General features: G+C 44.3%; 1 protein-coding gene across 6 annotated transcripts in view; it reads right to left on the bottom strand.

Moving 5' to 3' along the window:
* The window catches only part of thrb (thyroid hormone receptor beta), a 614,287-nt gene that overhangs the window by 94,821 nt on the left and 496,393 nt on the right, over positions 1-23,073 (bottom strand). For all 6 annotated transcript variants that reach the window (XM_077222560.1, XM_077222558.1, XM_077222562.1 and 3 more), the window contains 2 exons: positions 8,215-8,266; positions 8,008-8,072 (listed from right to left, as the gene is read on the bottom strand). In XM_077222560.1, the coding sequence (XP_077078675.1) occupies positions 8,008-8,014 (7 nt within the window). In that variant the 5' untranslated portion in view covers positions 8,015-8,072; positions 8,215-8,266. The remainder of the gene's footprint in view (positions 1-8,007; positions 8,073-8,214; positions 8,267-23,073) is intronic.

Genomic DNA, 23,073 nt, shown 5'->3' with positions numbered 1-23,073 from the left:
CATTACCTTTAGCTTCCGTAGTATTAGTTGTGAGATGTGCTTTCACTTTGATCACTGCTAATTTCTTTGGAAGTTTCATGGAAAACATTAGATCTTTCACTAATTCAGCATGCTTAATGGGGGATCCAGCAGAAGTTAGAAACTGTCTGGTTTGCCAAATGACACCAAAATCATGAATTACCCCAAAAGCATATCTGGAATCTGTGTAGATATTAGCAACTGATCCTGAAGCTAGCGTGCATGCTCTTGTTAGGGCTACTAGTTCTGCAGCTTGAGCTGAAAAATGATCTGGAAGACGTCCTGAAGCTAACACTTCCGTGGTGGACGTTACTGCATAACCTGCTCGTCTGTTACCTTCAATTACTTGAGCTGAACCGTCAACAAACAACTCAAATTCTGAATTCTCTGTGGGAGTTTCTTTTATTTCACTCATAGGTGTATATGTAAGCGTAACACAATCGTGTGTCATTTCTCCTTCATCCTCTAACAAAACTTCAGTCATAGCAGACATCATACATGAGGACGGATTCGTGACAGGTGCACGCTGTAAGACAATATTCGGGGCTGTGAGAGTTGCTAACCAATTTCCCCAGCGAGAGGAAGTGACAGAAGTGACTTTTGCTTGATTCATTAATGCGGACACTGCATGCGGACATCTTACGTTTACAGACTGTCCTAACACCATTCCTGATGAAGCCTGAAGCGCTAGATGCACTGCCTGTACTGCTCTGAGGCATGGGCCCATACCTTGAGCTACTATGTCAAGTTTACCAGAATAGTAATGAATTGGGCGTAAACTGCCCCCATGATCTTGCATTAGACATGCAGTCATGAAGCTTAAATGTTCATGGACATAAAGCACAAATGGTCTATCAGTTTGGGCAATTCCTAATGCTGGTGCTTGACATAGTGCTCTCTTCAAATCATTGAACGCTTTGAGGTGACATTCTTCCATACAAACAGTATCAGAATCTTTACCATGGCCTTTCAACAAGTCATAGAGCGGCTGTGCAATTGAGGCATAGTCTTCAATCCAAGGTCTACAGTAACCTGCTGTTCCTAAAAATGATCGGAGTGTTTTAATGGTAGTAGGCGGGGGTATGGCTTTGACTGAAGCCGCTCGATCCTGTGTAATGGATCTATTTCCTGCACCAATTGTTTGACCCAGAAATGTGACTTGCTTTTTAGCAATTTGAGCTTTGTGAAAGCTGCATTTGTGTCCTTTCTTATGCAAATAGTCCAACAATGATGCCAATTCAGTTTGATGTACCTCGTGATCTGTTGAGGAAATCAAAATATCATCGACATATTGGATCATAGTGGACTGTTTTACCGGACATTCTGGGTCACACAAATCACGTCTGACAGCCTGATGGTATATGGTTGGGGAGTTTTGAAATCCCTGTGGCAAACGTGTCCACTGGTATTGCTCATAGTCAACTGTGAAAGCTAACCATGGCTGGCTGTCAGAGTGCAACGGTACAGAAAAGAATCCATTAGACATATCAATTACTGAAAAAATCTTACTCTCTAATGGTATGCCATTACAAATTGTGGAAGGATCTGCCACTAGAGGGGTGATTTTATCAATATTTTTATTGGCTACTCTGTAGTCTATTGTAAGTCTCCATGTCCCATTGGATTTCTTGATGGGCCAAATGGGTGAGTTACAGGGACTGTTGGTTTTAACTAGCACTCCTTGCGTCAGCAACTTTTCACCCAAATTGGATGATTCTGTAACAAAGCATACTCTGGAGGGATTACATTATTGGTAGAAACTTGTGCTGAGGAAATTTGAATGCTAGCAGATTCTGAGGACACGTCTAAAGTTAGATGTATTTGTCTCAGGAGATCCATGCCTAAAATTGCACCTGTATTTAATGGAGCACATAACAATTTTGTAGTCAGAGTTTTTGGGCCAAATTGTACATCTATGGGCGGGGTTTCATACAAATCGGAATCTTCACCTATTACGCCAGTTAAAGAAAATTTGGTTTTCTTGTACGGAATGTCTAAACCTTTAGCCAATTTTGTAGGAATTATGGTAATTTCTGCACCTGTATCAAGCAAAAAATCTATTTCTTTCTCTTGTATGCTACCTTTCACAAAAATTCTTGTGTCATTATGATGTATTACAGGGGTAAGGTAGCTACTCACAGCCCCAACAATTAGTTTTTTTCCTGGTCTTTTTGTGCTCTTAAAAGAGCCTGAACAAGCTGTCCTAAAGTTTCAGTGGACACTTGCGGAACTGCTTCCGGGTTGTAAGCAGGCTGAGAAGGAGCAGAATTATGCATAGCATTTCTTTTTGTATCTTGCAATTTCTTCCTACACTCTTTCTCCCAATGTCCTAATCTTCCACAATAGTGGCAGCTCCCTTCTTTTTTAGACCACCTGTTTTCTTGTTTTGCTGTGCTAAATGTAGCTGCTGCTGCTACTCTCACTTTGGTTTTAACATCAGCATCTCTTTCCCATGCAGCTAACCTGTCAACGTTACTTCTGAGAGTTCTGTTAGACCAAGTTAGATCTAGGAATGGCAAAGCTCTTCTGTATTCGGCTACAAGGCCATCTGACCAGATACGAATTAGTGGTCCTTTGTCATCGAGCACACTTTCGGAATCATCCACTATTCCACTGTAAGTTATGGCTGACTGACAAAACCGTTCAGTATATTCATTTACCGTTTCTTCTTTCTTTTGTACACAGCTAGTAACTCTAGACCAGTCTATTTTGGGTCCTAAGATAGTCTTTAGGATTTTCAAAACACCTTCTCTCATATCGCCTCTACTGGCATGTTGTAGTTCAGAAGTCACTGCAGATTCAAAACTGTTGAATTCAGAATCAGTTAAAATTTGTGACATTAACTGTGTGACTTCTGTTAACGACATGTCATATAGACGAATTTTGCCTATGAATGCCCTTCTAAATTCAGAAAACTGTTTACGTGGTGAGGGTAAACTCTCAGAGAGTCGTTCTATATCCTTAGGTCCAAGGGCTTTTGCGACAGTTTGTATTCGGACTACAGAAGGGTGGGTAGAAACACTTTCATTTTCCTCAATTCCCTGTGATTTTTTTCTAGCTCCACACACATAAACTGAATTAACAGGCTTATCAGTGACTGATTGGACGGCTACATCTGTTTCAAAGAACGTTCGTAAATCAGGGTAAATGTTATCAGGCTGACTTACTTCTTCCCCATCAGTTTTTTCTGCATCTTTGTTGCGGTTCAATTTCTTGGTTAAAGAGGAAACTTTAGCCCGGAGCTCATTAATCTGTTTCTCTAGCTCTGAGTTGCGTTTAGACTGTTCTGTAGCTAGTGCTAAACCAAATTCTCTATGGCAACATATTATGCCTTTCACATTGTTCTTGCGAATACTTGCTCCTAGTACTTTTTTACACTCATCTACCGACCAAGTTTTGTCTGGATGAATCTCATATTTCTGCGTTAGTTCTTTTCTAACTTTCTCAGTGACTATTAGGTTCATTTGTTCTCCTAACAGTGTTTTAAATTCACTATCTGACCACAAAGGAGTCGCAAGACCAAATTTTTCAGTTGTTGGAACCAGCCTAGCATTCGTTCTAACCATTTTGTGGATTTCTTTTTTCACACAATCAAAAACACTAAAACTTCTCTGATCAAAAGAGTCTACACTTATGTCACAGATCAAACTGTTGATAAACCTTCCTTGTTACCAACACATCACATTTAACTTCCCTGCCAGAAACAGAGGATGAAACACAAAATATTAGCACGTTACGCTAATCTTCCCTGAAAGAAATGGAAAGGATCTTTCACCTTCCTAACTTTTTAGAGGATAAAACAAAATTACTAGCATGTATTGCTAACTCTTCCCTGCCTGAAACAGAGGATCAAACTTTCCTCTCTAAAAGAAAAAACTTTTAAAAGGGTAACCAAAATAAATAGCCTGTAAGACTACCTCTTCTCTGCTTGCACAGAGGCTAACAATATTTTAACTTGAATGCTAAAATCTTCCCTGTCTGCACAGAGGATACCAACAACTTCCCTGACTATTCAGAGGATCAAACTCTCTTCTCTAAAAGAAATTTTTTAGAGGGTAACACCACAAGGTAACAAACAACAAAACAAATAATTAGCAAAATAATACTAATCTTCCCTGCCTGACACAGAGGATATCTTTTTAACATGTGATGTTAAAAACGTCCCTGCCTGAACAGAGGATATATTTTCATCTTTAAAAGACAACTTCTAAAGGATAACTTTGGGTAATCAAACACTACAGCTGTCTGATAACTCTTTCTCTGACGGCACAGAGGATAATTTTTACTGGTTTTTCAACGGTTCTTTGAATGGAGTGAAACTCACCAAATTATTGTTGTATGGAAAAAATTCCGTCTGGAAACTCAGTCAGAGATCTTTGTTGAGCTTGGTTCTGGAACTCAGTTAGCTTTGTTGAGATCTTTGTTGAGATTCAGTTCTGGAACACAGTCAGCTTTGTTGAGATCTTTGTTGAGATTCAGTTCGCGAACTCAGGCAGCTTTGTTGAGATCTTTCTGGATTCAAAAGATTCAGTCTGGAACTGGAAAGTCAGATCTTTGTTGAGATCTTTGAGCTTTGAAGTTTCAAAAGTTCATTCTTTGTTGAGTTTCAGTTTCTCCATCCGGGTCACAGGGCACCATCTGTTGTGAACTTTTTCTTCTCAAGTGTAGAAAAGATAGAGTTGCAGACCAGGAGATTGTTGAGGTATAAGTTCTTTATTTCGTCGCTGTAGTCATCTCAATCAAGTCTAGTCTAAGGCAGTATACATTTAGTTCATATACCCTTTCAGGGGGAGGAGTTACATAAAGGTGGAAACAAAAGCATGTAAATGAGGCATCTGGGTTAAGGAATGTGCCCTAGACTGAGAGTGTTACCAATCCTAATCCAATCAGCATAACAGTGTAATGTAAATATCCTAATCCAATCAGCCAGACTCTTCACCGATACCTTCACATTATCTTAATGGCCAGGCAGTGCATAAAGACAAAAGGTGATAGTATCAGTGCTCTGACCAATTTAACTTACAATAGAGAGCTGGACAGACAGGAACAGGCAGGTTTGTGACATCATTTACCTTAGATACAAAATTCACACTAATAAACTTTCTCAGTTTCTATGCTATTGAATTGGAAGCTCAATTATACATTTAAAATAAAATTTGTAATCCTACAGCTCCTTTAAATTTTCACTAAGCTGGTTTATCATTATGTAACAAATCTGATCAATTCCTGGTGCTGACATCTTATTTTTCTGGAGAGCACGTTTTAGTTCTATCGTTGTAAATGGTTTGTGTAGTAAGTCATTCAAATTTTCTTCTTGCTGTAATTCTTCATTCTCCCTTACTGTAGTTTCCCTCCCTCTTTTCCCCTCTTCACTAATATTATTTGAACTGTGAACTGTTACAAATGCTTTAGCCAGCATCTCTGCTTTCTCCTCATCTCTCACTCCTATTTTTCCTCCATCATTTAAGAATGGGTATCCATATTCCCTTTTTATCCCATTCATTCTTTTTATCATCCCCCAAACTTTACCAATTTCTGTCTCCCTTCCTGACAAAGACACATGGCAAACATGAGGGCTTAAATACACAGACTAATTACAAGATAAGGGACACCTCTGAACAATGATCAGACAATTAACCAATGACAAAACACATGGCAGGATCACATGACAAACAGGGAATCAATTGACGAGACAGAAACATGACAATGACAAAACCAAAACGTGACATGTACCTACTTTACGTCTTGTTGATTATCATAGGAGAATTTTTGTTTTCTCGAAAATTCTAAATTCTTCTTTTTTACTTCTAAATGTCAGGTGATATATGACATATGATAATAATAATAATAATAATAATAATAATAATAATTGTAATCTTGATTATTTATTTGATTAACTGTGCAGCCATAATGCGAGTCTCAAAAGCAAGTTGCAGTGTTTCAAATAATTTATGTGCAGGGTTTGAATTGGGATTTTAGAGGTTGGGGAGCACAAAGATCTTGAAGTTATACTGGAAGTAGTTAAAATTAAAAACATATATGTATATATGTACAGTAGATATAATAAAGATTACCCAATGATACTTCTCAATTATTTAATAAATCAACAAAAACGTACTCGGTTACATACGTAACCTCGGTTCTCTCTAGAAGAGGGAACGAGTATTGCGCAAGCTAACTTACGCTACGGGTAAAGTCATCTTTTCTCGACATATTGAAGCCAACAATTATCCTTAGTTTTGCATTTATTGTCAACGCAGTGCAGCAGCCAGCAGACCTAGAGCAGGCAATCTTGCGTGCTCATTGGCTGCCGTGCGGCAACTGCTGCAGCCTACCACTGAGCCTCGCGCGTGACGTCGCGCCCTCTACGCGTCACAGCCCACTGGTTTCATCAGCTGAAGCTAAAATCGCTCGTGGCGTCTGCACGGTCGGGGTTACGCAATACTCATTCCCTCTTCTAGAGAGAACCGAGGTTACATATGTAACCGAGTACGTTCTCTTACGAGTGGTTCTCTCGATTTGCGTAAGCTAACTTACGCCACGGGAACCTATTGTCAACACCGTGCGCGCCCAGCCTCCACTTCATGAGTCCCAGGGATTCCCGGGGAACATAGATAAGTGGGAAACAGGTGGCCAGCAATGCGGGCCAGCACATGTTATAAGCACATACAGGATATAGAGAGCGGCGTTGCCGGTCCATATAACTATTCACCATATAGTTTAGCTCAACCAGGAGAGCTATCGTCGCGTGAGAGTAGTCTGCGCATGATAAACTGGGCAGAGTATACACACCGCTCACACTGACAGAAGTCTAGCCTGCAAGGTGGGAACTTCCAGGTTATAAAACCTAACAAATGTGGACGGAGCGGCCCTGCTTGCCGCTTCACAAATGTCTTGAATGGAAATTCCGCTGGACCAAGGCCACGACGAGGCCACGCCTCTGGTGGAATGCGCCCTGATGCCCAAGGGGCATTGCAGACCTTTAGACTTATAAGCGGATGCGATAGCTTCCACTATCCCTCTAGACAGGCTCTGTTTCGAGGCGGCGAGACCCTTGCTGCGCCCACCAAATGAAACATTTTTGCGCTTCACAGTGCTTGCAGGCACCCAAATCCAGGGCGAGGGCTGCGTGGTCTGGGCCCAGGCAGAGAGCGCGAATGACATGGCGGTCTCCTGCGCTGAGCGGGGCTGTACACGAGCCGCATGAAAGGCGAGGCATTTTTATAAAAATGCTCGCGCTCTTTTAGTGAGAGAGAGAGTGAGTGTCGCAGCGGCGAACACTCACAGAAGGCAAGCACAAAAGGATACTCAACGCCGAATGGCGTAGCAGGCACGGAAGGCTGAAGGTGGCGAAGACGGCCGGCTTCTTCAGGCGCTTTCCTATGCTTGCTGGTCGCTTGATTCGACGGCGTAAGGCTTCTCTCAAGGTCCAGCGATGCGGAGAGCTTCGCTGAAGATGATGAAATCAGTGACGCAGCCTCCGAGCCTGACTTTTATACGCTAAGCCACCCCCATTTTGGCGGACTGTAGAGGGTGCGAAGTCACGCGCGAAGCTCAGTGGTAGGCTGCAGCAGTTGCCGCACGGCAGCCAATGAGCATGCAAGATTGCATGGATATTAAGGATAATTTTTGGCTTCAATATCTCGAGAAAAGATGACTTTACCCGTGGCGTAAGTTAGATTACGCAATACGAGAGAACCTCTCGTAAGAGAACTCTATTTGTACATTTGCTAAATGGAACGGAATGTGTGTTCTGGTTCAAACTAATCCGGAACATACTGTAACTGTACACATACAAAATGTAACAGAGAAGCAAAGAAAATTATTTTCTCTTTTGATGGTGGAACATCATCCGGATTGTTCCGAATAATAATAAAAAATAAAAAAAATCCATGTGATGCTGCCTAGAAGGAATCTGTCTATGCAGACTTTATAGGTTTTGGAACAGAGCTAAAGTGTCTAGCAAGTTTTAGATTTATATGACATTACCTGACATACTGCTGTATATTAGACCTTAAACTTCATTCTCTTGTCATCCACGGACTCGCTGATATCTGACAGACAAACAGAATAAAGTCAAAAGAAGAACAACAAATAAAAAGAAAAACAGAGCAGAAATGAATGCAGTAAAAATTTCGCCTGTGGTCTAACAACACCTCTTTTCTGTGGCTCAAAAAGAAAGTTGCTTTGGCCCACCTTGTTCTTCGTGATATCGGAGTCCTTCCAGAGTGGTTTGGAGCAGCAGAGGCTGAGGAAGACACACAAAATGAGAGAGTCAAACTTACATAATGCAAGGAAATGGTCTTCATCAGAGGAGGGTAAATAACAATATTCATTAAACATTGGACACAAGAGGAGCACCAAAAACTACACTAAACGTTATGGTAACACTTTACAATATCTGCATTCTATGAATCATTAGTTAAGCATTAGTAAATAGTTAATTAATCATTTAAAACGCATTGTCCCTACATTAGTAGACACTAGTTTATAAATACAGCTATAAATGCTTTATTCTTGATTTGTTTAATAATTGTATTTTCATACTAAATGATCAATTTATCAATTTATAAATGGAGTATTACATTATTTACAAACCAGTTATTTAGGAGTTGTCAGTGTTTCATAAGATAATTTAGGAAGTCTAGGTAAATAATTAATAAACTATTTAAATGTTTATTTATACATATTATTTAGACATATACAGTAATAGTTACTCAGTGTGTTAATAACTGCTTCATTAACACGTATTCCTATTGCAATTTATGGTTAATTCAGGTAGTTATAAAACATTTAGTTATTGTCAGTTAACTTTTTTTGTGAGCTCAATCTAAAGTGTGGACTACTTATACCTCGTAAAGCTTTTATCTATTTTATTAGTTATCTTCTAAACATTAGTTATCTTCTAAATCTGCACTTTATTTCACATCATTCTTAAAATAAGCCGCAGTTCGGCCATTTACAGCTATCGTTATCGACACGAAACATCAAGAACCGCCGTGCCGAAACAGAGTAGCAGCCTCCCGACAACAAGAACCTGACAGCTTTTGTAGGGAACGAAGAACCTGCGCACCTGTGCTCCCAATCACGCCGCAATCATAAAATGTTTTTTTTTAAAAATTGTGAATTTTAATTTGCAATTTTAACCAGTAAAATCACAATTAGATGTTCTTCCCCAAATCGTGCAGCCCTATAGTTTTCTCAGCGTAAGATGTACACCTGAGATGTACATTTGTTGATCAGGTGATATGCGTGCGTTCATTGACTCGTTTCTGAGTCGATCCTATTTGATTCATTTAGATTTTGAGACTTTCATTTCGCCGTTTTAGCCTTGCACGCTATCCACACACAGCTATCTAAGAAAACCTACTACCACTAGATGGCAGAGTAGCCTGCTAAAAGAGACAACAGCACGTAATCAAACGTTTTCCTTCATATAAGACGCTTAATCTGGCTTGAGAAAGTGATATTGTAGCACCAAATTTAATAAACAACTTATCATGGTAAATGGACTGCATTTATATAGCGCTTTCACAGACCCAATGGCCACCAAAGCGCTTTACATGTTGCCTCACATTCACCCATTCACTCAATCATTCAAACACCAACGGCGGTGTCAGCAATGCAAGGCGCCATCCAGCTCGTCGGGAGCAGCTGGGGTTAGGTGTCTTGCTCATGGACACCTCAACACTTGGTCAGGGGGAACTGGGGATTGAACCACCAACCTTTCAGTTCCCTTTCGAGGGAACTCGCGATGCGTCAACGACGCTTTGGGAACGCTCCCAGCGTGAATGCGTCTGAAGCATCTATGTCAACTAGTCCAATGGAAGGAATGAATGTCACGGGCGGGTGACGTCATGACCAGGAAGTGATAAAAGAGCATCCGGTGCAAACCGGCATTAGCTTCTGTTGCCTCAGCAAGCGATCTGTGTCAAACTGTCTGTTATATTTACTGTTGTCTGTCTGATATATATATATATTTATGGAAACTAAACAATTGCACAAACTCTGTGTTCTCCCTGCTCGCGCTATTTAACGAGTAGGGACACACACGAGCTTTGTGTGATGTGTTTGGGAGTAGAGCATGCGGTATCAGCCTCCGAGGGGGCTGATTGCCAACATTGTGAGAAGCTTTCGCTTCGCATGCTCCGCTCCCGCCTGTCACTTTTCGAGGAAAGTGGCCGGGCTCGCAATTCTCAGGGTGACAGGTCCCGCGTCTGCCGAGGCAGCGCGGAGAATGCATTCCTGTGGATCGCGAATAGGATCTCTTTACGGGGTTGGAGACGGGTCCGCGGATCTTATCTCCTCCCTTTCCACGAGGGATCCAGTGCTCTCTCGCCGGTCTCGGAAGCCCGCGCTGCGGTCTCTTCCGCCCGGGGAGAGAGAGAAATCAATGCTTCAGTGCTCTACCTCCGAGGAGGTAGATGTGCTGGGCATTGAAAGTGACACAATCATGGGGGAAGTGAATTTGCCATCTCTTTCCCCAGCGTATGAGAAATATATATAGCCTATATATATATATATATATATGATAGTTTATATATTATATATTAGGGCTGTCAGTTAAACGCGTTATTAACGGCGTTAACGCAAACCCATTTTAACGGCGTACATTTTTTTATCTCGCGATTAACGGTCTTTTTGGCCGAGCAAACTTTGTAGTTTTTTTTTCACATGCTTTTGCAATAGGACGCGGCATGGACGTTTTGAAAGCGCAAGCGGATCTAGCTAGACCGGAAACAAAACAACAGGCACGCCGCACACACTTGTTTGGGCTTGCGAGCCGGATGCGCGAGCGCGAATCTCTCTGCTCGCGCGTGGAATATAATGTGCCGAGCACGAATCTCTCTGCTCGAGTCGCGCGCTCTCAGATACACGCTGCTCTTGTTAGAATTTTCTCTGGGCTCGCTCAGACAATATGTGCCTGCACTTAAAACGTGTTCAGTGCAATCGCGAATCTCTCCTCTTCCCCAGCTAACAATTTTAGGTTATAAGAACGTTTTCATAACGTTCCCATTAAGTTATAAAAACGTTATTTCTGAATGTTATAGGAACGTTCAAAACGTCCAGTTTTGAGTGGATGACGAGCGCGAGACACCGAAATGGATGCCAATAAGATTCTGAATGGAACGTTTACTTTTAAAAAGTTGCCAAATGGTTCCATTGACGAGACCAAAGTGATCTGTGTGTTTTGTCGTTGTGAACTGAGCTATCATCATCGCAGCACGTCCAGTCTGAAATACCACTTGATGATGGCCAAACACACACACACACACACACACACACACAGCTGATGCGAATTCTCCGCCCCCTCGTCAATATCAGGACCTCGTCAGTATTTCTTTCACCCTTTTATTGATGGACAGTGTTACATTGTGTGAGAGATTATTTGCTCCAAGTAAGAATGTTTTAGTGTGAAATTGAACACAATATATGCCAATGTTGTTTTCAATAAAAAACATTTGCACAAAGCAAGCCGATCCACTTTTCCATGTTGATAAGAGCATTAAAATGAGAAAAAATAATGGGACAAAAAGAAATCAAGAGACATTTAGAATAGATAAAAATGTGCGATTAAATGCGATTAATCGCGAGTTAACTATGACATTAATGCGATTAATCGCGATTAAATATTTTAATCGTTTGACAGCACTATTATATATAAAATAAAGTGAATATATATAAAAAATATATATAAAAAATAATAAGCTGGTGGAAGTGTTTACTAAGGCTGTAGATAAATTAAATATTTATGGCCAGCAGAAATAAGGGGGCACTCGTCCTAAAAATAAAATAAATTAAACGAGTTTCCTTCCCTCTATTTTTCGACCTCCATCACGGGGCCTTCCATTTTTCCCGATCTGCACAGCGAGCTGTCTAGATCATGGAAAAAGCCTTACTCCTCTTGTCTTTTAGCCCCCACATTCATGTATATTCAGATATTTGGGGGTTAAGAGGGTATGGCTATGGGGCAATACCCCGGGTAGAACAGACGCTTGCGAGCTATCTGTCTCCCGGTTCAGTATCGTACCTGAAGGCGTCGGCTTCTCTCACTAAACCATTAAAGAAAACTATTTTTTAATCTAGTGGGAAAAGCATATATGGCAGTGGGTCTAGCATGGGCCTGCTTGCACACCATAGCAGTGCTACAAGCATATCAGGCTGACCTGCTGCGGTATTTGGACAGAAGTGAGGGAGTTTGGCCCGATGGGGTTTGAGAACTCCGTCGGGCCACAGATTTATCTCTCAGGCATGGCAGCCCTTGTGGTCACTGAGAGACACCTCTGGCTCAATTTGATGGGAATCATAGAGAAAGATACAAGATAATCTCTCCCTCGCTATGTCCAACCCCCTGGGGCTGCTGGGCGTGAGCAGCTCCAGCCGTCTAGTTTCTCATACACAACACAGCAGCCAAAGCCTTCAAAGCAGAAGCCGGATCCGAGGACCGTTCTTCACGCTGAGATGGCTGCGGCTCAAAAGAAAAGGTCTGGCGCCACCGGCGTCAGACCGGTGAGGGCAGCCCCAACCGGGGTGGAATGGTGTACACCTCATTATACGGTGCCCTTTCCATCTCGGTGCCCTCAGGGGACCGTTCTGCCAACCCCGCCACCCTTGGTGCTTCGGGGCGCAGCGGTCTCCAGCGAGCTTCTGGCGCAGCGTCAACTCGACATTGCGTCGGAATGCGCCCTCTGAGGGGGGTTCGAAAACAGTCAGTTCGGGTGGTTCCTGCCAGTATGCTTCAGGTCCCCGAACTGGCTGTCTTTATTACACCAGAGGCCAGCCTCGAGGGGCTGGTTCCCTTGGTAGATTTTCTGGCAGCGCGGAAGCTACTGCCAAATATATCTCTATGGGTCCTGCAGTTAGTAGTAAGAGGCAGATTTGGTTCTCGTCCTCCAGGCTACAACGGGGTGTTGCTCACGTTAGTGCATTCCGAGCAGGCTCTGGTAATGGAGCAAGAGGTAAAGGCCCTGTTAGCAAAGAAAGCTATAGAGCAGGTGTACTCACCCGACATTGCGTCGGGTCTTTACAGTCGTTATCTCATTGTTCCAAAAAAGGATGGAGAGCTGCGTCACATACTAGATCTTCGTCTGTTGGAGTGTTTGGTGCTGGAACTCAAGTCCAAAATGCTGACACTCAAACAGATCGTGACTCAAATCAGATCCGAGGACTGGTTTGTCACGATAGATCTAAAAGACGCATACTTCCATATCTCCATCCTCCCTCAGCACAGGAGGTTCCTGAGGTTTTCTTTGGGGCAAAGAACACCAGTATCAGGCACTTCCTTTCGGTCTAGCTCTATCACCCCGCACATTCACGAAGCGTGTAGACGCAGCTCTGGCCCCGCCAGGCTGCAGTGCATATGCATTCTGAATTGCATAGATGACTGGCTGATTCTAGCGGAATCAGAACAGTTAGCGGTTCGGCACCGAGGTGTCGTTCTCGCTCCTATGCAGATGTTGGGGTTGAGGCTCAATGCCAAGAAGAGTGTGCTTTCTCCAGTACAGAGAACCACTTTCCTTGGTGTGGTATGGGATTCAGTGACGATGAGGGCCACTCTGTCGCCCGTTCGTGTAGCTGCTATCCTAACAGCCACAAAAGAGCTGAGGCTAGGCCAGTCACGCACTGTAAAACAGTTAGAGAGATTGTTGGGTCTTGTGACAGCAGCGTCCAACGGGATAACTTTTGGCCTGCTGTACATGAGACCTTTACAGTGGTGGCTCAGGACCAGAGGGTTCTCCCCGAGGGGAAACCCACTTCGTATGATCAAGATCACGCGGCGGTGTCTCCGCACCTTGGTTATATGGAGGAAACACTGGTTCTTAACCCAGGGTCCGGTGTTGGGAGCTCTTTGCCATCGAGTTGTGATCTCGACAGATGCTTCCCTCACCGGCTGGGGAGCAGTATTGGAAGGCCGCTCAGCTCAGGGCTTGTGGAGGAGTCATCATCTCTCTTGGCACATGAATTGCCTAGAGATGATGGTCGTCTTCAATGCGTTGAGACATCTCCTCCCAGACCTGAGGGGCCATCATGTGTTGTTCAGGAACAGTGACTGTTAGGCCTCAGGGCAGCAGCGTCCAATGTGATACCCTTTGACCTGCTGTACGTGAGACCTTTACAGAGGTGGCTCAGGACCAGAGGGTTCTCCCTGAGGGGAAACCCACTCCTTACGATCAAGATCACGCGGCAGTATCCCCGCGCCTTGGTTATATGGAGGAAACTCTGGTTCTTGACCCACAGACAACACGTTGGTTTCCTCTTATTTTGGTCCCTCAAGAAATTACGCTGTCTGAGGGCAGTGTATATTCCAGGGGGGGCCAGAATATTGGAGCAGACACCCTGTCGAGGCAGGGGCTGAGGCCAGGGGACTCCACCCCAGGGGACTCCACCTATTTAGTAGCACCACCCTGGCCGAGCTGAATTTGGTTTGAGGACCTAATTTTTCTCCTCGACGGACCTCCCTTGGAGGTCCCGATCAGGAGAGACCTTCTGTCTCAGGCAGAGGATGCAATATTGCACCCCCGGCAGGGGATTTGGGAACTGTGGGTTTGGCCTCTGAGGGGGCCCAACTCATAGAGAGTGGTCTCTCAACCGAGGTTGTTTAGACCATTATAAGCTCCAGAGCTCCCGCTACGAGGAAACTATATTCACTATTTCGAGAGTTTTTCACTTCTTGGTGTTACCAGCGTCAGTGGGATCCGGTTAACTGTTCAGTAAACACAGTATTCGAGTTTCTGCAAGAACGCTTTGTATCAGGTCTATGTCCTTCCACGCTTAAGGTATAATATGTGTGGCGGCCATTGCGGCTTTCCACGCCCTGGTGGGTAGTACATTTTTGGGTCGAGACCCCCTGATCACTCGTTTCCTTCGTGGCACTTTGAGGCATGCAACTTGCACTAAGGTGCTGGCTTGGGACCTTGCAATAGTTCTAGAAGGCCTATCTGGGGCTCCCTTCGAGCCCTTAGATTTGGTCTCAGAGAAGTTCCTTTCTTTTAAGACTATTTTCTGCTAGCTATTTCGTCCCTATAAGAGTCAGACCTTCAGGCCCTTTCGGTCCCCACCTGCCTTGAGTGCACCGGGATGGCCAAGGCAATCTTACCCGAAACATGGATATGTTCCAAAGGTGCCTACCATTATTCCGAGGCCTATTGTGCTGCAGGTTTCTGTCCTCCCCCATTTTTCGGACCAGGAAAAGCTGAACCTCTTGTGCCAGTGCGAGCACTGGACACTTATGTTCATCGGACTTCTCTGTCGAGAAAATCCAACCTATTGAGCATATAGATAGTCGAGACTATTCTTCTTGCTTGTGAGTCTTCTGGCCAACCATTTGGTGGTCAGGGCTCATTCCACTAGGAGTATGGCTTCTAAGCGTATTATCTGGAGTTCTCTCCAAGACGTTTGTGATGCGGCGGGCTGGTCCTCACCGCTCACATTCATGAGGTTTTACAGCTTGGACCTGGATGCTGCCCCAGGATCCCAGGTGCTTGGTGCAGTGTGACAACAGGCTGACACTCAGGCATTTGAAAGTCTGGCGTTTTGGGTATTCTCGTTCCCAAAGCGTCGTTGACGCATCGCGAGTTCCCTCGAAAGGGAACGTCTCAGGTTACGACTGTAACCATAGTTCCCTGAGAAAGGGAACGAGACGATGCGTCACCCTGCCATACTTCCTGCATCCCTGTGATCGGCTTGCTTCGGCAATTTTTGAAGCTAATGCCGGTTTGCACCGGATGCTCTTTTATCACTTCCTGGTCATGACGTCACCCGCCCGTGACATTCATTCCTTCCATTGGACTAGTTGACATAGATGCTTCAGACGCATTCACGCTGGGAGCGTTCCCAAAGCGTCGTTGACGCATCGTCTCGTTCCCTTTCTCAGGGAACTATGGTTACAGTCGTAACCTGAGACGTTTGTAGACCTACATGAACCACTGAGCCACTGCCGCCCCATTTATTAATTAATAAAATAATAATTTATTATTAATAAAACATAGCTTCCCTTGGACAGACAAGCAGAAAAATATGAACTCAAAACGTGCAGAGTTTCACATCGACTGTTTCCTCTGTATAAAGAAAATGCTTAACGTAATGCATTAAGACAGTAGGCTAACATTAAAAGACCAAACTCGGCAAGACTATAGGCCTGCCTTATTAATAAAGAATGCTTTGAACAGGCAAGCAGATTAAATCAGATTATTAACAACACGCGAGGTTAGTCATTCTTCTCTCATAGAAAACCCATAGAAAACCATTAAAAAGCTTTACATGCAATACAGCACATTGCATGTTCTTCAATAAAGTGTATAGGCTACTGAGTTTTAATATCAGCATCTTACTGCATTAAGCTACGTTAGGTGTTTTATTTATAATAGGCTCTAAGGGAGGGAAACTATATATAGACAAGAGACTATAGAATATGAACGTGACGAGTTTCACGTTATGGGCATTTTCCTCTAGAGTCTGTTAAAAAAGAATGCTTAATGCTTCACGTGAAACTTCGCAGTTGCGGTCAACTTTGCTTTTGTAGGGCAAAAGCAATGTAAAATTCAACAATATTATCGATCTGCCTGCATTGACAACATTATATGAGAACTGAACTGAGCTGGGCGATGACATCACTGGTTACATCATTGGTGGTGGTTGAGGAGATTTCCCCCATCCATATGTAAAGCGCTTTGAGTACCCAGAAAAGCGCTATATAAATGTAACATATTATTATTATTATTATTATTATTAATTATTAATTAATCACAGTTTTCTCCAGAGCGGTTATTTATATAAATGAACTAAATTAATAACAATTTTACAACAAATATGAACTTAAACCATCACTGAACTTACTTAAAGGAACACGCCACCATTTTTTGAAATAGGGGTTATTCACCGTCTCCCCTACGTTTAGATTAGGTGGGCAAATGTATTTTTGTCTCAGTGCACGCATTGTCTTAGTCTGACAGCACCGCCGCTAGCTTAGCTTAGCATAATGAATGGAATCCTTTGTTGCCGGATAGCATGTCGTGAGTAAAAGTGATAAAAAAACAACAAAAACAAAAAACAAATTACTTCTTGTGACCTGCGTATTCACAACGAGTACAAATAGCAATGCAGATTAAGACTAGGCGATTTCCTAGGCAGATATTGACTTGGGACTATATTGGGGGGAAGCACATGCGAAGCACTGATACTTGGACACAGATATCACGCAACACCTGAAATCCCCCAACTTCCGTCAACATACCGTTATTGACATTTTATTGTCAATAACCGTAACGTCGTTGTAACAGAGGAAACAGAAATTAGTTTGATTACTCGTTACTGAAAAAAATAACGCCGTTAGTAACGCCGTTTATTTATAACGCTGTTATTTCCATCACTGCTTAAAGCATATTAAAATCACCACATTGACATATAAACAGTATTAAAAGCTTTTCACCACAGTGGAACTTTAACTCCTAATGCCTTTCTGTCTTTTATATTACATCCCTTGGGACTTTTAGTCCCAAAGTGTGCTCATTTGGATAAAAAAAATGGATTATCCTATGTTCACATCAAATATCTTTAGAGAGCAGTTTTTTTTTTGTACACAAAATAGGACAATGTGAGCATTATGGAGCGCTAACTCTCACATGTAATTTATGTTTCATTCATACTCGACGCCAGTGGTAGCCCTCGTTCAGAAAGTCCATAAGTGTGACTCCTGAGCATAGATATATTTACGCAGATGCCACATTCTACTGCTCCAAGAATTTTGGCACGCCCACCATCTTGGAACGGTTAGTAAGTTGTCGTCACTCAAGAAGAGTGAGAATCAATCATGCCACAACAACTTCTAGTTGTGAAACTGCCAAGATTTAAATTCCCGAATAAATGGTATAACTTTTTTTACATGTGCGAATGTGTTGGTTTGTGTTTTATATGTATTAACTCAATAACACAGGATTTTACTATTGTACTTTTTAATGTTTCACGTTTTCTATGGTAACTTTAATGTTGTGTTAGCTGACGCCTTCCTCTGTCTTGTTGTATTGTGTTAGTTTACCTTTGCTTTGGAGAGCGCTCTGAAGGGAGGGTGGGATCTTATGCTTTCAAAGCTGACTTGCTATTGCTAGCTTCTTAGAAATTGCCTTCCCTAACTTTAATTTGATCACTGGAAACAGACTCAAACCCATGTCTGAAAGATACGAGAATAATAAAAAAAGATTTATGGGAGACAGAAGTTGAAGGAGCTGTTGGATGTGTGCTTTAGTATTATATGTGGGTTTTTTTTACTTCTCCTTCCTATAATAGAAATTATGTTCCTGTTTATTGCAGAGACAGAGGGAGCTAATTTAGCCTCAGCAGAAATCAGTTAAATGCTTGAATGTCATTATAGAAGCAGTTACCAGGAAATTACATTCTTTACAGCAGCATATCGCCACACCTCCTTCACGTTGTGTTTCCTCGTACCTCTGTGTATCTACAACCACACACATGAATGTCTCACACAGAATGAGCAGCACAATTGTCACACAGCACTGACATTTTCCTGACTGTTCCACCTGTATTATTGAGATGCAATGTGGGAATACACCTTCATCAATCGATAGCTTAGTTCAGTTAGGACATGATGCGGGTGGAGGGGCGTAGTGCAAATAAATGTATGACTAGTATTTGAAATGTAGATCTGATGAGAACTACATAGAACTGTTAACATACAATTACACAAATTGCAAAATGGTAGAAATTATTATTACTCAGTCTGCAATATTTCAGCTCAAATCCAATTAATCAGCTGCAACAAAGTCACAGCACTGCTTAAAATTTTCTGCAGCAGAATGCAGTGGATTCACAAACAGTAGCACTCTTTGCTTGATGCAGTTAACATTGTGCTTTTAGCACCAGAAAAAAGTTGGCGGTAAACTGAATTTTATTTAAAACATCTTAGATCTTCCAGTAGGGCTTCACAATAATGGTTTACCTGATGCTAATAAATATTTTGCTTAAAATCATGATTAATCACAATTTTGTCATAAAAGTCAAGTTCATTTAATCAAATAAAAAGAGAACGTAAACATGGTTTAATTTACCTCGTCTAGTTTCCTGTTTTTTATGTTTAGCTAATCATTTAAATAAACACACTCTCCTCATTATGAAAACAGGTAAAACAAAAAGATTCTCTCAAAAGCTAAATCTGTGAAATTCCAACATATTAATATTAATTCCAAATTATTTATATGTTTTTTTTAAATCTTTTTTTTATTAAAACAACAACGACTTTGTATTGTGACACAGAGATTGCGTAAGTACATCTATTCCACAACAACAATCCCAAACAATTCAGTCAAGATCCATATTTAGATTACAGGTCATCACTTAGCAGGTTTGCCAGCAAATTTAGTCTTTTTTTAGGATAAATAACCAACGGGAAAATATTGCTCATGATCATGCTTAATTGATCAAAAGAAGCAATAATCATGATTTATTGTATAGATATATTCCCGTGATCATGGCAGTAGTAATACATTCTAGGCAAAGTATGCCAGATCATGGTAATCTGCTGTATGCTGAAAAAACACACTGTCCGAAATGGCCCACGAGCTGAGTTGTGTCATGCAAACGTCTCGGTTACGTATGTAACCCCCGTTCCCTGAGTAGGGAACGGAGACGTTACTTCGGATGACGACGAATGGGGTTTCGCTTAGAAAGCCTATCAACTTCGAGTATTACAAAACGAGCCAATGGCAAAGAAATGCCATGGGTCTGCGGAATTTGCATAGCGTATCTCCGACCTACCTCGTGGGTATAAAAGGAAGACGCTGGCAACATGCAGTTATGTTTCTTCGCTGAGGAGCCAAGATTGAGCTTCAGGCGATCCCCGCGGTACAGCGGAAAGAGGCAGGAAGACGTAACGTCTCCGTTCCCTACTCAGGGAACGAGGGTTACATACGTAACCGAGACGTTTCCTTTCGTTGTCAGTCCGAGTTACGTCGGATGACGACGAATGGGGTTACCAGTCTAATCACGCCACCTTCTCGGCTGCTTCCAGTGCCCTGCGTATATCTGAGATCCCTGTCGTGAGACTGGCACGGACGAAGGACTCCTATTTAGCACAAGAATACCAAGGTACACTGGGGAGCATATCCCAAGGTTTAGGGGAAATGCAATTATTGCCAACCCAGAGGGGGGGACTTAGAGAATACACATATGACCCGAAGGATGCATATGGAAAACACTGGGGTGTCCAGCAGCAGGTGGAATATTTCAACCCCAGGGGTGGCAAGGTGGCTTGCCAAGGGAAAGACACATGCTCAGAGAGGCTTACCGTGAAAATACACATGTGGGGGTCGCTCAGGGGAGGGACCATGCACATGGGAGGCACCTAGCCGACGCGCAGGCAATAGACACTGGCACCGACGTCAGGAGTGATGGAGGAACTCAGGGCTTTCGGGGAAGCTCACCTGAGGAGAATATCGCACGTATCCAGTCCGTGGAGTGGAATGGCGTGCAAGCGAAGACACCTGAGCGGGTCCAGTACTAGCTGGTTGAAGCGAGTACATGAGAGGACAATGGCTCCACTCGGAGATTGTAGAATCTGTCGAATGTGTTCGGTGTCGCCCAGCCTGCAGCTCTGCAGTTGTCTGTCAGCGAGGCGCCATGCGCTAGAGCCCAAGAGGACGCCACACTCCGTGTGGAGTGGGCAGTCACACCAAGGGGGCACGGTCGACCTTGCTGCTGGTAAGTCAAAGCAATGGCGTCCACTATCCAGTGAGACAACCTCTGCTTTGAGAGAGCCTTTCCCTTCAGCTTCCCACCTTAACAGACAAAGAGCTGGTCTGAGTTCCTGAAACACTGCGTTCTGTCTACATAGGGCGGAGGGCGCGTACTGGACAGAGCAGTGCCAAGGCTGGGTCTGCCTCCTCCAGGGGCAGCGCTTGCAGGTTCACCACCTGGTCCCGGAAGGGAGTGGTAGGAACCTTGGGCACATATCCAGGCCGGGGTCTCAGGATCACGTGAGAGTAACCCGGCCTGAATTCCAGGCACGCTTCGTCAACGGAGAATGCGTGCAGGTCCCCTACCCTCTTGATGGAGGCCAGTGCAACCAGGAGCGCTGTCTTCATTGACAGGAACTTAAGCTCCACTGATTGCAGAGGCTCAAAGGGAGCACTCTGCGGGGCAGTTAACACCACTGAGAGGTCCCAAGAGGGAACGAGAGGACGGCAAGGAGGATTCAGTCTCCTTGCCCCTCTCAGGAACCTGACGATCAGGTCGTGCCTACCCAAAGACTTACCTTCAACAAAGTCATGCTGTGCGGCAATGGCGGCGACATAGACTTTTAGGGTGGAGGGAGACAGCCTTCGCTCCAACCCATCTTGTAGGAAGGAAAGCACAACACTGATCGAACATCTCCGGGGGTCTTCTTGGCGAGAAGAGCACCAGTTGACGAAGAGGTTCCACTTCGACGCATAGAGATGTCTCGTGGACGAAGCTCTAGTGGAAGTGATGGTAGCCACCACCGCTAGTGTTAGGGCACTCAAACCTGCCTCGTCCCATCCAGGAGCCACACGTGGAGGTTCCAAAGATCGGGACAAGGGTGCCATAGGGTGCCCCGTTCCTGAGAAAGGAGGTCCTTCCTCAGAGGGATCGGCCAGGGAGATGCTGTCGCGAGGAGTACTAGTTCGGAGAACCAGGTCCGGTTGGGCCAGTAAGGCGCAACCAGAATGACCTTCTCCTCGTCCTCCCTGACCTTGCGCAAGGTCTGCGCAAGAAGGCTCACTGGGGGAAACGCATACTTGCGGCCCTGCGGCCAGCTGTGCGCCAGAGCATCCGTGCCGAGCGTGCCCTCGGTCAGGTAATAAAACAGGGCGCAATGGGTCGAGTCGTGAGAGGAAAACAAATCTATCTGTGCGTCCCCGAACTGGTCCCAAATCAGCTGAAACACCCGGGGATGGAGCCGCCATTCCCCCGGGAGGAGCTGAAACCGTGAGAGCTCGTCGGCTACACAGTTCAGAGCTCCGGGGATATAAATGGCACAAAGCAACCTCAGATGCTTCTGACTCCATAAGAGGAGGTGGCGGGAGCGCAGACCACCTTGGCGGTTGATGTACGCTACAGTCGCGGTATTGTCTGATCGGACTAGTACGTGTTGGCCCTTGAGCACGGCCCGGAAGCGGCGCAGAGCAAAATGTACAGCCAGCAACTCGAGGCAATTGATGTGCCATAGGCGGAAGGGTCCTGTCCAGGAGCCTGCAGCAGCACGTATATTGCACATGGCGCCCCAGCCCGTGGAGGAGGCATCTGTCGTTACAACAACATGCCGCGAAACTCGTTCCAGGGGCAGTCCGGCCCGTAGAAAACTGAGGTTCACCCACGGGGTGAAGGTCTGCCGGCAGGTCGGAGTAACTGGTACTCGGAGGGTGTCGTGTTGCCATGCCCACCTCGGGACTCGGTCGCGAAGCCAAAGCTGAAGCGGTCTCATATGAAGCAATCTGAGCGGCGTTGCCGCGGCTGCAGATGCCATATGCCCCAGGAGCCTCTGAAATAATTTCAGTGGAACCGCACTCTTGCCCCCGAACTGTCTCAGGCAAGTCAGCAGTGACTGCGCGCTCTTGCTCGTAAGCTGCACGGACAAGGCGACCGAGTCGATTTCCATACCAAGAAAAGAGATCCTCTGCACAGAGTTTGCTCTTCTCCCAGTTGATCTGAAGGCCCAGACGGGCTAGGTGCCGGAGCACTAGATCCCTGTGTTCGCAAACCTGATCTCGAGAGTGAGCTAGGATCAGCCAGTCGTCGAGATAGTTCAGGATGCGAACCCCGTGTTCCCGAAGGGGAACAAGGGCTGCCTTGACGACATTTCGTGAAGATGCGAGGAGACAGGGCTAACCCGAATGGGAGAACCGCGTACTGATATGCCTGCCCCTCGAAAGCAAACCGCAGGAACGGTCTGTGTCAAGGGAGAATGGAGACATGAAAGTAGGCGTCTTTCAGGTCGATCGCTGCAAACCAATCCTGGGGCCGTACACATTCGAAAATGCGCTTGGCAGTGAGCATCTTGAACGGCAGCCTGTAAAGGGAGCGGTTCAG

Source organism: Siphateles boraxobius, unplaced genomic scaffold (assembly GCF_051911475.1).
Source record: "Siphateles boraxobius isolate OS27281-9 unplaced genomic scaffold, OSU_SipBor_1 89, whole genome shotgun sequence".
In the NCBI taxonomy this organism is placed as follows: domain Eukaryota; kingdom Metazoa; phylum Chordata; class Actinopteri; order Cypriniformes; family Leuciscidae; genus Siphateles; species Siphateles boraxobius.
Note: the sequence above shows the minus strand (reverse complement) of the source record. Positions and strands in the feature narration are given on the sequence as shown.